Genomic DNA, 14,319 nt, shown 5'->3' with positions numbered 1-14,319 from the left:
CCCAACTTTTTTTGAACGTGTTGCATGCATCAATTTCAAAATATATGTTTACCTTCAAAAAACTATGCAGTTGATTAGATTAAACATCAAATACATCGTTTTATTAAAAAAAAAAAAAAAAAAAAAAAAAAAAAAAAAAAAAAGTTTAAATACAAAAAGTCAAAATACATTTACAAACCATCCCTATTTATTGTTATTAGCATTTTCTATACTGTGCCAACTTTTTCAGAATTGGGGTTGTACTTAAAAAAGATGGCCATCACTGGCCATTAAATTTTCAGCAGGCATTTAGCAGGGTTACTACTGAGCCGTCCTCATGAAACTTGAATGTTAGATTTGGGAGGGACTCACTGCTATCTGATGCAATCTTACTCATCTAGGCCACTGGGAGGCACTATTCGTATTCATATGGTTTGGAGTTAAGTTGAAATAGTTGTTTCACAAGAGCCAGAAGGCCATTTGAGCTTGACATTTAACCGATCGCAGATTGTGTTAAGGAACACAAGCCTTCAGGAGATTGTTGAGGTAGGAGGGTGCTGTTCCAGACAAGGTCTTGTAGGTGAGCATCAAGGCCTTGAATTTGTTACGGGCGGCTACAGGAAGGCAGTGGAGGGAGATGAAGAAGGGTGTGACATGGGTTCTCTTGGGCTGGTTGAAGGCGAGGCATGCTGCAGCATTCTGAATTATCTGAAGGGGTTTATTGGAGCTGGCTGGGAGGCCCGAGAGTAGTGAGTTGCAGTAGTAAAGTTTTGAGATGACAAGAGCCTGGACTAGTAGCTGTGTAGACTGGTCGGTGAGATAGGGTCTGATTTTCTTGATGTTATACAGAATGATATATAAAGACAACCTAAAATTTATACTATGAATCTACAATTATATTGGGAAAATACAGAATATACAGTATATAAAGAGCTGCAGGATGATTACAGGTAGTAAAAACAGTGGCCTAATGGTGTAGTGTAGAGTTTAGCAGGGTAAGGTTTGTGGGGAAGAAGCTGGCCCTGAGCCTGCTGGTTCTGGTGTGAAAGTTCCTATATCTCCTCCTGGATGGAAGGAGTTTGTGACTGGGATGGGAGGAGCCCCTTATGATGTTGCGTGCTCTACACAAACATATCCTGTGGTGAAGATGTTCAGTGGCTGGGAGTTGGGCACCAATGATGTGTTGGACTGTTTTCACCACCCTTTGCAGGGCTTTTCTTTCAGATACCGTGGGCTGCCATACCACACTTGACGGAGTTGGTCAGGATGCTCTCAATGGTGCAATGATAGAAACAGATCTGGGGAGACAGATGAACTTTCTTCAGTCTCCTCAGGAAGTAAAGATGCCGTTGCTCCTTTCTAACCTGAATTGAAATATTATGGTGCCAGGCCAGATCCTTAGAGATCTCGACACCCGGGGATTCGGAATTCGGAATTCGATGGAGTAGGACGCGAAGTTGGAGTCTCCTGCTGATTTCGATTAAAATTGTAATTAATTAGCGCTTTTCGGTCATACAATATATTTTGACTTATTCTACTCTGTTTCCTTGTTTGCAATTTTAACTTTGTGGTACGTTAAAATGTCTGGAAAGAACACGAAAACCCGTGGTATTCAGACACGACTGAGGCCAAGTGTGCGCACCTCGAGCGAGTCCCCTTCTCCCCCTGTATCCGTGTCGCCGAGCGGTGACCCTGACTTCGTCACACTCAGGCTCGAGCTGCTGGCTTCACTGAGGAAGGACATCGCCGCTCCAGAAGATTCTCGGGGAAGCGCTGTTTACTATCCAGCTTGACCTGCAGGCCGTGAAAACACAGCAGGCTGGTGATAAAGTTTCTACTGATGCTACCATATCAACACTGAAAGGTACTGTTGGGGAAATGGAGCACGCGCTCTCCGGTTGCACTGATGACATAGTTCATATGAAGACTACTATCGAGTCTCTCACTGCGACCGTGACTCAATTAGAGAATAAATGTGAGGATTTGGAGTCGAGGTCACGGCGCAATAACGTTAGGATAGTGGGAATTCCAGAGGGCCCTGACACCTGTACAACTGCTGCTGTAGCGGCCTTGTTAAAAGAGGCGTTTGGTCTGGAGAAGGAGCCGGTTTTGGACCGGTCCCACCGGACTCTTCAGCCGAAGCCCAAGCCTGGTGAACGACCACGAGTTATTGTGTGCAGATTCCACTATCACAGTGACTGTGTTGACATTTTACACTGTGCGAGACAGATCCAGCGGATTACAGTGAGGGATTTGACCGTCTCCATTTTCCCTGACTACACAGCCAAGACCGCCCGGGCCCGGGCCGCGTTTAACGAGGTTCGGCGTCAACTTCGTGGTATTGAGGGCGCTCGCTATGGAATACTTCACCCAGCTCGGCTTCACATTACATATAACGGTGTTCAGAAGGACTTTATTTCAGCGGAGGAAGCAGGAGACTATGTTAAACTCTTGATATCGGGGTGAACTGCATCACCTATACAGCGGAGTCTTTTTCGCTCTTCTTTTATTTTTATTTTTTGCACTCGGCCTTCCAGCTCTACAGAATTCGGATTTTTATTGAAGATATCGTCGTTGCATTACTTCACCTAGATTTTGTGGACTCACTCCTCTTAAAATTTACTTCTGTATTAATGTGCTTCTCTGTTTTGAGGCTCTGACCGGGTTAGAGTTTCAGTTTATTTAATTTTATTAGTGTTTATCTCCTCGGATTTACATGCTACACTGTTATATTATTTGTTACAAGTCTTTAAAAGTTAAGGACATTATATTTATTATTGTGTGCAGACTGTTTATCAGTCTTGGTAATTTTGTTGGTAAGTTCAGCTTACTCTCCGAGTTGTTTTCACATTGTGGACAACGTTCGGTTTTTGTAGGATACACTACTGTCTCGTTTGTTTATGGAGACATTGGGTGTGTGGGAGTTTGGAGGATTGTGAGAGTAAGCAGAACATGCCAATGCTTTGAAGGATGTAATGTTATTTAATTGCGAATCTGTTTTTAGAGGATTTAAACCTAACATGGTGAACAAATTATATTATAGAATTCAGGCAATTTTACTGGGGTTATCTCATACAGTGTAGCAAGTAATAATCTGGAAAGACCTTTGTAATATCACAGTCTAAAACTGGATTTAAAGAGAAGCAAATTAGTAAATGAATCACATGTAAATGAATCATACGTAAATGAATCACATGAAAATGTATCACATGAAAATGAATCTCATGAAAATGAATCACATGTAAATTAATCATACGTAAATGAATCACATGTAAATTAATCACATGTAAATGAGCCATATGAAAATGAATAAATAAATTAAAGACATAAAAAAAATTTAAAAAAGAGATGTCGACACCCTGGAACTTGAAGCTGGAGACACGCTCTACTTCAGTCCCATGGATGTAGATGGGAGAGTGTCTGCTGATGTTAGATTTCTGGAGGTCCTCAGTGAGCTCTTTGGTCTTCTTGGCATCGAGCGTGAGGTTGCTGGTGGCTGCTAGACTTCTCCTCATTGTTGCTGATGTGAACTACCACCGTGGTATCATCTGCATACTTGATGATGATGTTGGAGTTATGCAGAGGTGCACAGTCGTGGTTGAATAAGGAGTAGAGCAGCAGACTCAGCACACAACCCTGTAGGAGGCTAGTGTTCAGGATGAGGGTAGAGGACATGTGATTGCCCAACCTAACAGACCGAGGTCTATTGACTAGGAAGTCCACAATCCAACTGCCTTATTATCATATAGAAACACTTGAATGTGCCAGTGTTGACTAGTTACATTCATTTGCTTTATCTGCTGTCTGACTTTTAATGCTGTGGCTCAGTTTTGGTTGTTGTTGGCCTTATATGAATTAAATTTATTTAATGAACTTATATAAATAAGTTCAGTGTAGCACATACAGGACACACACTGAGACCATTGTCAGATGTTTGATGTGCACTGAATGCTGATTTTTTTTTTAATCCTGGTAAGAATAATGCAGATTTCATGTTACAGATCGTGAATATAAACAAAAAGTGTAATTACCTATTTAATCATATAACCACATGCATGGTGTAAAATTATGTGTAATGTACACTCAGGTGCTGCTCCTACATGCATCACCAGGTGGCATCTCTGCCTGTGGAACATCTAATTTCATAAGCATGTGTGTGGAAATATGGGCCAGCGTAACACTTGGCAAGATGTATAGATGCCAGTTTGCTGTCTAACCCTCATTAATTATGCTTTCAAAAAATGAAATATTTTTACTGAATGACTAGAGAGCAAAAAGAACTGTCCCTCTAAACATGAGCCTACTGGATTTCTATTCATGACATTTTTTCATTGCCGTTTATAGTGGTGTGTAAGTCCGAATTCTACAATTGTGTGTACTGTGTGTGTGTGTTCCGAACAAGAGTTTCAGAAAGTCCAGGAAGTTCAAAATACAGATTCGTACTGTTTTACATTTTAAAAGCCCAGAAATTTGGCATTGTGTTAAAACACGTTAGAAACACAAAACCTGGCGATAAGAGTAAAACAATAAGATGCATTTTTTTAAAAAAAAAAAAAAAGAAGAAGAAGAAACAAGAAAACCTAGAAAGGAACTTCATGTTTCCAGAAAGAGCCTTAATGAGATGTGCGTGCGATAAAATGCATCTCAGTCTTTATTAATTAAGTATGAATATAAAGTGTATAAATTATGCATATAGTAACAAAGTTATTAATTAGTTGCATTTTTTATAGTATGAATGCATGCATACTGAAATTAATAACAATAACAATAACAATAATAATAATAATAATAATGATGATAATAATAATGATAATGATAATAATAATAATAAGAAGAAGAAGGAGAATGTTATTATATGATATTATTATGACGTTATGTTATTCTTGTTTTTGTTGTTGTTGGTGGTGGTGTTGGTGGTGGTGTTTCTGGTGTGGTTTGCATTGTTGTTGTTATTGCTGGGTTTTTTTTACTGTTTGTTGTTGTTCTTGTTCTTTTTATAAATAAATAATAATGTATGTTGAATGTTGATCTTTATTTTTAGAAATATTCCTGAGCACCTGAGCACACCGCTTTAACAGTGGTTTTCATGCAGTCCAGGAAATTGAGTTCAGTTTTCTAGTATCTATCAGAGGACTTTAACCGCAGTTCCCACAGTCATCATACCACAGCGCCGATTATTTTGTGACCTTTCAGAACATTAAACCAAATCCCACTGTCATAGTTAATGTGGGTTTTCTGCTGCTGTGTGTGATCAGGAAGTTCCAATCCTCATTAAGCTCAATAAGATATCGAGTGTGTTGTGGTTTGATGCTGTGGTGCGATGTGGTTTATTGATATTGAATTATATAGTAGATTATGCATTGTGTTCCAGTAGAGAAGCAGAATAACTTCTGCATGTTTGATAATGAAGTTGATAAAAATTAAAGGCTTCGAGGTTTTTACCTAGGAGCATCTCACCCACATGATGTGGTTAACACAACAATGTGTGTGTCTCTGTGTGTGTGTGTGTGTGTATGTGTGTGTTTGTATGTGTATGTGTGTTTAGTTTTGAAACTTCCTGTCTGCTGCTCATGCATGACACTCATCTCTCCCTTGCAAGGAAATTCACACCTATATACTATATATTTAGATTGAAAGTGTGCTTGAGTTTGTGTGTGTGGGGGGGCGGGGGGGGGGGGGGGGTAGGTTTGTGTAGGTGTCCCCACTGAATCAGAAGACCTTTAGAGGGGCACATGCTCACATTTAAAAATGGATCTAGAGGTTTAAAAAAAGAAAAAAAAAACTACAATGTAATCTGTCAAGTAATCAATTTTGAGAGATAATGTAAACTGGAATTTTACAACAAACATCATATGTTATGCTTACACCTTAAAAGTGTTTGGCATTCATCAAAATGTGTTATTTGAATAATTATTTGCTCAGTTGCCAACTCTCAGGCTGTTAGAGGATTTGACTTACATTTATGACAACTGGCCGATGCCCTTATCCAGAGCAACTAACATTTATCTCATTTATACAACTAAGAAGTTGAGGGTTAAGGGCCTGGCTCAAGGGCCCAGCAGTGACAGTGACAGCTTGACAGTGCTGGGATTGGAACTGACAATCTTCTGATCAGTAAGGTAAGCGTAAGAATGCATACAAGAATGCATTTTATTACTAAATATATGCTGTTCAAACTAGCTACAAAAATGATCAGAGAACTAGCCTAAAATGTGACCTTCAGAATCAGACCCACTATATTTCTGGCTGGCTGTTATACTACTGCATGATTTGTCGATGATGAAGTGAAATACTATAGGTTTAAACATAATGTGACAACAAGCAAAAAAGTTGAGAAACAAACTGACTTTGAAAACCACAAATTAAATCTGCTATCTCTCACCAGAGTACTGTATGAAGTATAACTCTTTTTTTGTGTTACAGTTCAGATTTTAATTGAATCTGACAGTTACAGAGAATGAGAAATTAATTGAGGGAGGCTGTGGCTTAGTTGTCTGCTAATCGTAGGTTTGGCGGTTTGATTCCCGGCCTACGTGACTCCACATGCCGAAGTGTCCTTGGGCAAGACGCTGAACCCCAAGTTGCTCCCGGTGGCAAGTTAGCGCCTTGCATAGCAGCTCTGCTACCATTGGTGTGTGAGTGTGTGTGAATGGGTGAATGAGAACCAGTGTTTTGTAGAACCGCTGAGGTTAAAAAAGCGTTATATAAGTGCAGACCATTTACCATTACTTACCTTTGTGTTTGCAAGTGTCACTCACTGCGTTTTCACTGGTACTCGTGAGCTTAATTTCTATTGCTTCAACTGGCAAATTCACCTTTCAACTTATGGATGTCAGGCCTTTATGAAAAAAAATAATAATAATGTATTACCAAAAAAGGGTGCCATGGCAATCAGGGGAAAAGGGGTAGGTGCCCCTCATTGCACACACATAGCTCAGATGGAAGACACACACAGCCCATACAAACACAACATATTCACAACAATGTAAAAGCATTACATCTGTTTTGCATAAACATTAGTTTGTTTGTTTTTTTTTCTAGTTGTCAGGTAGGGCATTAGTCGTTAGAACATTTGCCTCATACCTCTGGGGTTGGGGGTTTGAATCCCGCCTCTGCCCTGTGTGCGTGGAGTTTGCATTTCTCCCCATGCTTCGGGGGTTTCCTCTGAGTACTCTGGTTCCTCCCCTGGTCCAAAGACGTGTGTTGTCGGCTGACTAGAATTTCCAAACTGTTCATAGTGTGTGAATGTGTGTGCAATTGTGTCCTGCGATGTGCCCTATCTGGGGTGTTTCCCCCGTCTTGTGCCCCAAATTATTTGGGATAGGCTCCAGGCTCCCCCACGACCCTGTGTAGGATAAGCAGTATGGAAAATGGATGGATGGATGGATGGATGGCTCGTTGTCGGTTAATCATCTTTTGAATCGTTAAAGGAAAACTGATTCAGGACATTACAATGTTTTATTAGTGCAGAAATGTTAACAAGTAACTTAAATAAATCAATGCAATAAATAGGGAAGATACAGATGGGTATCATATTACACTGTTTAAGGACAAAGCAATTGTTAAAATGCATTTGTGCTGATTTTGGAACTGAAAGAGCGCAGTGTGGAAGGTGATGTCTTTCAACAGAGCTGTCCTTAAAGCTTCACGAGCTGCCTTTCTTGCATGGCGGATGTGACGTCTATAGCAGTATCTCAGAGGTTTTTCCAGGCTGATAACGACCCAGAAATTTAACCAGCACGTTCATTTTCGACCACACGTTCGAGACTTTTTTCCTAGTACTCAGGGACTTTTTTTTCCTAGTATACAGCTGACTATAGTATCAACTTCATCTATTATGAAATATTTTTAAACCAGCAAAGAACATTACATCTGATTTTTTTTTTTTTTAATCTCTACCTTTTTTCCCCACCACCCAAACAAGTCTATTCCACCCCAGCTCTGAAGTTATTTTTTGCCCTTTTTTTCTTTGTGACTTTAGTTTTTTTCCATGCCGTCATTACATTGGCCTTAGACTCTGAATGAGCTGACTAACCACCGCACCACTGTGTGTTTCTCACTTTTTCACACCTTCTGTCTGTGGCTTCACCCCCTGCTAAATGCCGTGTTTACCTCTGTGTTAGAGTGTTAGAGTGTCGATACTCGTAACAAAGTGCATTTCCTCCCGATCAATTCCATCTATAAACACAACCATGTACAAAGATTGTCATAGAACTAGATTTTAAATACTGCTAAACAAACTTATGTGACTAAAATATCAGGGATTATTGTTCTTCCTGATATATCACACCTGATTCAGCTCAAGTCTGCTCGGTTACATCAGTTGTGGTTAATTGGGATATCACTAAACTGGAGGTTGCCACATTGATGTTTATAATGTAAGCACTGGCTGAAAATTTAAGATGCAAATCACAGGTTTATATTAAACCTGCTCATTCTAATACATTAGGGAAGCAGTCTCCAACACAGGAAAGTCTTCAGGACAGAGGGGTTCTTGCAGTGTCTGCATTTTTGTTGTTGTTGATTATTTGTTTGTTTTTTGTTTGATTAACTTCAAGGCAGAGGAAAAAGACAGAGAGAGAGAAAATACATGAGGCTGGTGTGGGAGCAACTGTTATAATGTAATTTTCTTAATTAAATATAAATATATAATATTTGGTATGTAATTATGGAAATTGCTGTGGTGTAAGACGGATAAAACACTCTGAGGCGTGCTGTTATAGAAAAACTCCAGTGTGGTAACAGTGACTCCATTTCATCATGCCACCCCGCCATACAAAATTATACACGGTCTTTTATTCTGTACTTATTAAATGTGTTTTTTGCAGTGTTGATGTTTCTACATACTGTGCATTTGCTGAATATTTGAAGTCAAGAATTCAATTTGTCTTTACTCTTAATATATAATTAATAATTATAATTATAATAATTGCCTTTATACTTAAAAAAAAAAAAAAAAAACTGTGTTTAGATATTGTGAAGCTAAATTGGTTGAATTAAGGACATTTGATCTTCCTGTTGTAAATCTGCTCAGATAAAAGACACCAGGCCTGGCATGGTTCAGTCTGTGACTTCCCCTGTCTTCACGTCTGAAGTTTGTCTTTACAGTAATATAACTCGTAAAGGGGTTGGGGGGACTTTTTAAGGCAGAGTCAGCTAACAATGCCGCAGACCTGCAGTGTTTCCTCTCAGAGTTTGTGAAACTTTTTTTCTGCACAATAAGGTGCTGAATGTTAGCTTGTTCTCATCAAACCACTCCTCCACCCCCTACTCATTTCTCTTGACCACAAACAGGACTGCAAAAAGCTGCAGCAAGCAAATTTTCCACTTCAGCCTCCACTCTTTTTCTCATTGTTACATAGCATATATCATATATATTTAAACTAGTTATAACTGCAGATATCTTTGTTATGTTTTTAAAATAAATTTATTTCACAATTTTTTTTTTAAAACCTATATTAAAATATTATAGTTAGAAATATTAAAGTTATTTCATCATTGAACATTACCCCATTTTCTCAATACCTAAAACACAATACCGAAATACGTCTCTCATCTGCACATACCCCAAACTTTCATCCCAAAAATAAACAGTGAAAACCAAAAATCATCCAGTGGTGCACACAAGCCAATAAAAACACACGCACACCGTGTCTACTAGCAGGATCACTCATTTAAAAACCTGTTACTGTAGTGAATAATTCATGGCTTGAACAATATTACACTACAATCCTCAAAATAAAATGAAGAAGTATACAAATACACCAAATTACTGCAAGAAAGAAAATACATTTTTATATCCTTGAATTCACCCAATACAAAATGTACAGTCAATTAGAGAACAAATGTACGCATGTAAATACAACCTATGCAAATGTATGAAAAATACAGTAGAATAACATAAATACTTTTAAATTACGAAATGTGGTGTCTAAGAAAAACAATCTTGTCTGTCCCTGGTTGGGGGGAACATGACCTCACCTGTTTTGATTTTCTGGTAGGTAAATAATGTTGTTGACCATGATGTTGTTCATCTAATAAGAGTTGTTGTTTGCCTCAATTATGAAGTGGTTTCTGCTCAATTCTGCAAAAATACAGAATGACTACCCTTACTATCAGGTCTATAGTCTTAGTTTATATATATATATATATATATATATATATATATATATATATATATATATATATATATATATATATATATATATATAGTCTCACAGTTTCTTCATGTAGTATACTGGACTACAGTACATTAAACAGTATAGTATGTAAATGAGAACAGAGTGCAATACTTCTGTAATACAGTTGTGTATAGTAACTATCTGGTATCGAAATGAATACTGAAGTGAATACTATAATCTACTTTTCCTGTAAAAAGCAGACTGCAATAAATGACTTGTTCTCTTACCTGACAGTACAGACTACAGAAGCAACCTTGAAGCGGCTCGGATTTGGTTAGACTTGGGCCTGGACGAAATTTAATTTGATGAAATGATAGCGGTCATATACACTGATCAGCCATAACATTAAAACCACATGCGTCATATTGTGTAGGTCACGCTTGTGCCACCAAAACAGCTCTGACCTGTCAAGGCATGGACTCCGCAAGACCTCTGAAGGTGTGCTGTGGGATCTGGCACCAAGACGTTAGCAGCAGATCCTTTACGTCCTGTAAGTTGCGAAGTGGGGCCTCCATGGATCGGACTTGTTTGTCCAGAACGTCCCACAGATGTTTGATCGGATTGAGATCTGGGGAATTTGGAGGCCGAGTCAACACCTTGAACTCTTTGTCATGTTCCTCAAACCTTTCCTGAACAATTTTTGCAGTGTGGCAGGATGCATTGTGCTGCTGAAAGAGGACACTGCCATTAGGGAATACCGTTACCATGAAGGGGTGAACTTGGTCTGCAACAATGTTTAGGTAGGTGGTACGTGTCAAAGTAACATCCACATGAACGCCAGGACCCAAGGTTTCCCAGCAGAACATTGCCCAGAACTTCACACTGCCTCCACCAGCATGCCTTCTTCCCATAGTGTATCCTGATGCCATGTCTTCCCCAGGTAAGTGATGTACATACATGCATGGTTGTCCATAAGATGTAAAGGAAAATGTGATTCATCAGACCAGACCACCTTCTTCCATTGCTTCATGGTCCAGTTCTGATGCTCACCTGCCCATTGTATGTGCTTTTTGTCATGGACAGGGTCAGCATGGGCACTCTGACCAGTCTACAGCTACGCAGCCCCATATGCAGCAAGCTGTGATGCACTGTGTGTTTTGACTCCTTTCTATCAGAGCCAGCATTAATTTTTACAGCAATTTGTGCTTCAGTAGCTCTTCTCTGGGATTCGTATTTCAGTGAGCTTTGGCTGGCCATGACCCTGTCACCGGTTCACCGGTTGTATATCCTTGGACCACTTTTGGGAGGTACTAACCACTGCATACCGGGAACACCCCACAAGACCAGCCATTTTGGAGATACTCTGACCCCATCGTCTAGCCATCACAATTGGGCCCTTGTCAAAGGCACTCAGATCCTTACACTTGCCCATTTTTCCTGCTTCCAACACATAAGTTTTAAGAACTGACTGTTCATGTGCTGCCTAATAAATATATCCCACCCCTTAACAGTTGCCTATGTAACGAGATAATCAATGTTATTCACTTCGACTGTCAGTGGTTTTAATGTTATGACTGATCGATGTATATCATAAGGAAGTGAATGGGCCGCAGCACACCATGGAGCATACAGCACATTGCAGCTTGAGACATACATCCTGTCAGTGGTTCTAATTTTATGTCTGATCAGTGTATAGTTGTTGAGCTTCTGCCATTGTTTTGGTCCATTTTTCAAAAGGAACACAAGTGTGGCACAGGTTATACAGGTTTATTAAACAGGCCACATGTGTGTTCCTTTGGAAGAATTGACCAAAGGAGGTTTTGATTGGTGTGAGATCCATTTTCGTTTGCACCTATAGAGCTGTGTGTTAAGAGAGTTCAAGCTGTGATGACTCAAATATACAGTATAAATATATTACAGTAAGTGGTAATGCTTTCTGAATGAGTACAGAATGCAACCTATGCTTTAGTAATGAGATCGGTGTGTATGGTTTTGGTCAAAGTGCAACTGATCTGTACCATTAGTGAAAACATGAATTTCTGGGAAATGTGGTATTCTATTGAGGCATTGTTAGAAACTATAACATACAAGAATGAGTGCATTAATATAAATCTGTGGTTCGAAGCGGTACTATTGTCAGAGCTGCTGTTAGAGAAAATTATTCAATGCCTTCTGTCCAGTCAGAATCCAGAATTCAACAGCTTTGTGGTATAATAAAAACTGATAAAACTGCTGTGTTATTAAATTGCTCCAAAATACTAATATGTATTTATCTTTATATGATTTTATTGGTTTATGTGTGTGTTTAGCACGTTTTTATGAGGTAAGTTTGGCTTCAACGTGTTAAACGCCACTTTCTCGCATTGGTGAAAACCACAAGTGGTGCTTTTTTTTGTCTCTCAGTCAAGGTGGAACATTCTGCCTACAAACCTCCCCTTCATCCAAACCACACACTCCCCCTGCTCGCAGATTATATAAAGTCAAGAGTGAGGTGATATCTGCATTATTACATTATACAGCAATATCTTCATCATCATCATCAACATTCACCATCAGGAGCCATGTTTGCTCGTCCTCTTCTGCTGGTTCTGCTGGTTCTTGCCTGCCATCAGTACTTCACAACTGCCCAGAGTAAGATTTTTCAGCTTTTTATAAATAAATGTTTTTGCAAATTGTCTTTTTACAATAGTTTAATCACTCAGATATATTGGTTTAGGTATTTATTCAATTAGTACATGATTGTTTTTTTTGGAAGTGACTTGAACATAATATAAAAACAATTGATCTTTCGTCTTATAGCTGGTGTCCAGTGACTTCAACTATCAGACGTGTTCATTTTTCGCTCGCTTAGCAATGCGCTTGTTGCTGAATTTCTTAAAAACTGTCAAAGTTTGTTCTTCCATCTGTTCATTACACGCTTTAGTTCAAGGTCATTTATACATTACATTCACAGCAAAAAAGTAGATGCCTTTATCCAGAGCGACTTATGGAAGTGCGTTCTATTCTTTACCAAATGGCTAGATAGTCTTGATCTCCTCATACTAGTTAATAGGTCAGGGTCTGAAAATATCATCGACCTAAACGCCTGTTAGAGGAAAGTTAGCATAGCATGAACGGAAAACAGGTAGGTATTCTTTTGTCTTTTTTTAAAGAAGGCCAGTGACAGAGCTATTCGGAAATGTATCGATTTCTCCAGATTTGAACAGATGAACAACATTTTTAAAAATAGTTGTCTTTTATTTATTAGTAACGGAAAAAAAAACATAAACATGTATTAGGCAATTTCTCATACCGCTTTAAAACGTTAGTGCTTAATCAGAGTATTTTCACATGATAATTAGATTAATTAAATATGTTTCCTTTTTTTATACAGGTGCAAAAGGACCAGAGGACTGTTGTTTCAAATTCTATAAGAAAGCGATACCTATAAGAGCCATTAAAACCTACGTAAATACAAGCAATGACTGTCCGAAAACTGGAATCATGTAAGCGTTGTTTTTTTTTTTCTATATAAGACTGGTTGTTTTTAATCATTCATTTTTTAAACAAACTTAAGGAATATTACTAGTTTTAGTGAATATTGCTGACCAACACTGACTTAAATCTTCTTTTCTTTCCAGTTTTACTACCCAGAATTCCAGCCGCGTGTGCGTGGACCCAGGCTTTAAGTGGGTTCAGCGGGCCATTGATTTAGTTGACCAGCGCCTGTATGAAAGCTCAACTTAAACTCCGCGGAGCTTTTAAATCCCTTATCCATTAATCGGAAGATTTCTTTACATATTCCATTATTTTATCAAAATAAAGTGTCTAATGGGATAAAGCTTATCAGTATATATATCACCTTTTGCTAAAATTATTTTGCCATTATGTAAGCCAAAATTATTCCTTTTATCTTAAAGTACATTTTATCACTCATTATTGCTCTTTTATTTGTTAAATAAAGCCACATTAAAAAAAATGCATGGTGGAATTCATTTTAATTGAAATATGCACCCACATCATCCGTAGCTGCTGAGGATTACAGTATGCTTACAGCACACACAAAAATTGAGACAAATAACTAACCACTTATCAAGTAGCACAGACTATACTTCATACCTAATGAATACAGAACAGAATATATATATATATATATATATATATATATATATATATATATATATATATATATATATATATATATATACATACATATATATATATTTATGTACAGTGTTTA

The 14,319-nt window shown here is 38.3% G+C and overlaps 1 protein-coding gene across 1 annotated transcript; it reads left to right on the top strand.

Annotated features, from left to right (window-relative positions):
* Positions 1-12,587: 12,587 nt before the first annotated feature.
* Positions 12,588-14,078, top strand: LOC128610524 (C-C motif chemokine 17-like). Its single transcript, XM_053629899.1, has 3 exons — positions 12,588-12,731; positions 13,474-13,585; positions 13,721-14,078. Exons 1-3 carry the CDS (start codon positions 12,662-12,664, stop codon positions 13,824-13,826), a joined length of 288 nt encoding a protein of 95 aa, XP_053485874.1. The 5' UTR covers positions 12,588-12,661; the 3' UTR covers positions 13,827-14,078.
* Positions 14,079-14,319: the final 241 nt, after the last annotated feature.

Source organism: Ictalurus furcatus, chromosome 7 (assembly GCF_023375685.1).
Source record: "Ictalurus furcatus strain D&B chromosome 7, Billie_1.0, whole genome shotgun sequence".
Taxonomy (NCBI): Eukaryota; Metazoa; Chordata; class Actinopteri; order Siluriformes; family Ictaluridae; genus Ictalurus; species Ictalurus furcatus.
The sequence above is the reverse complement of the archived record's forward strand: the minus strand, read 5'-3'. Positions and strand labels throughout refer to the sequence as shown.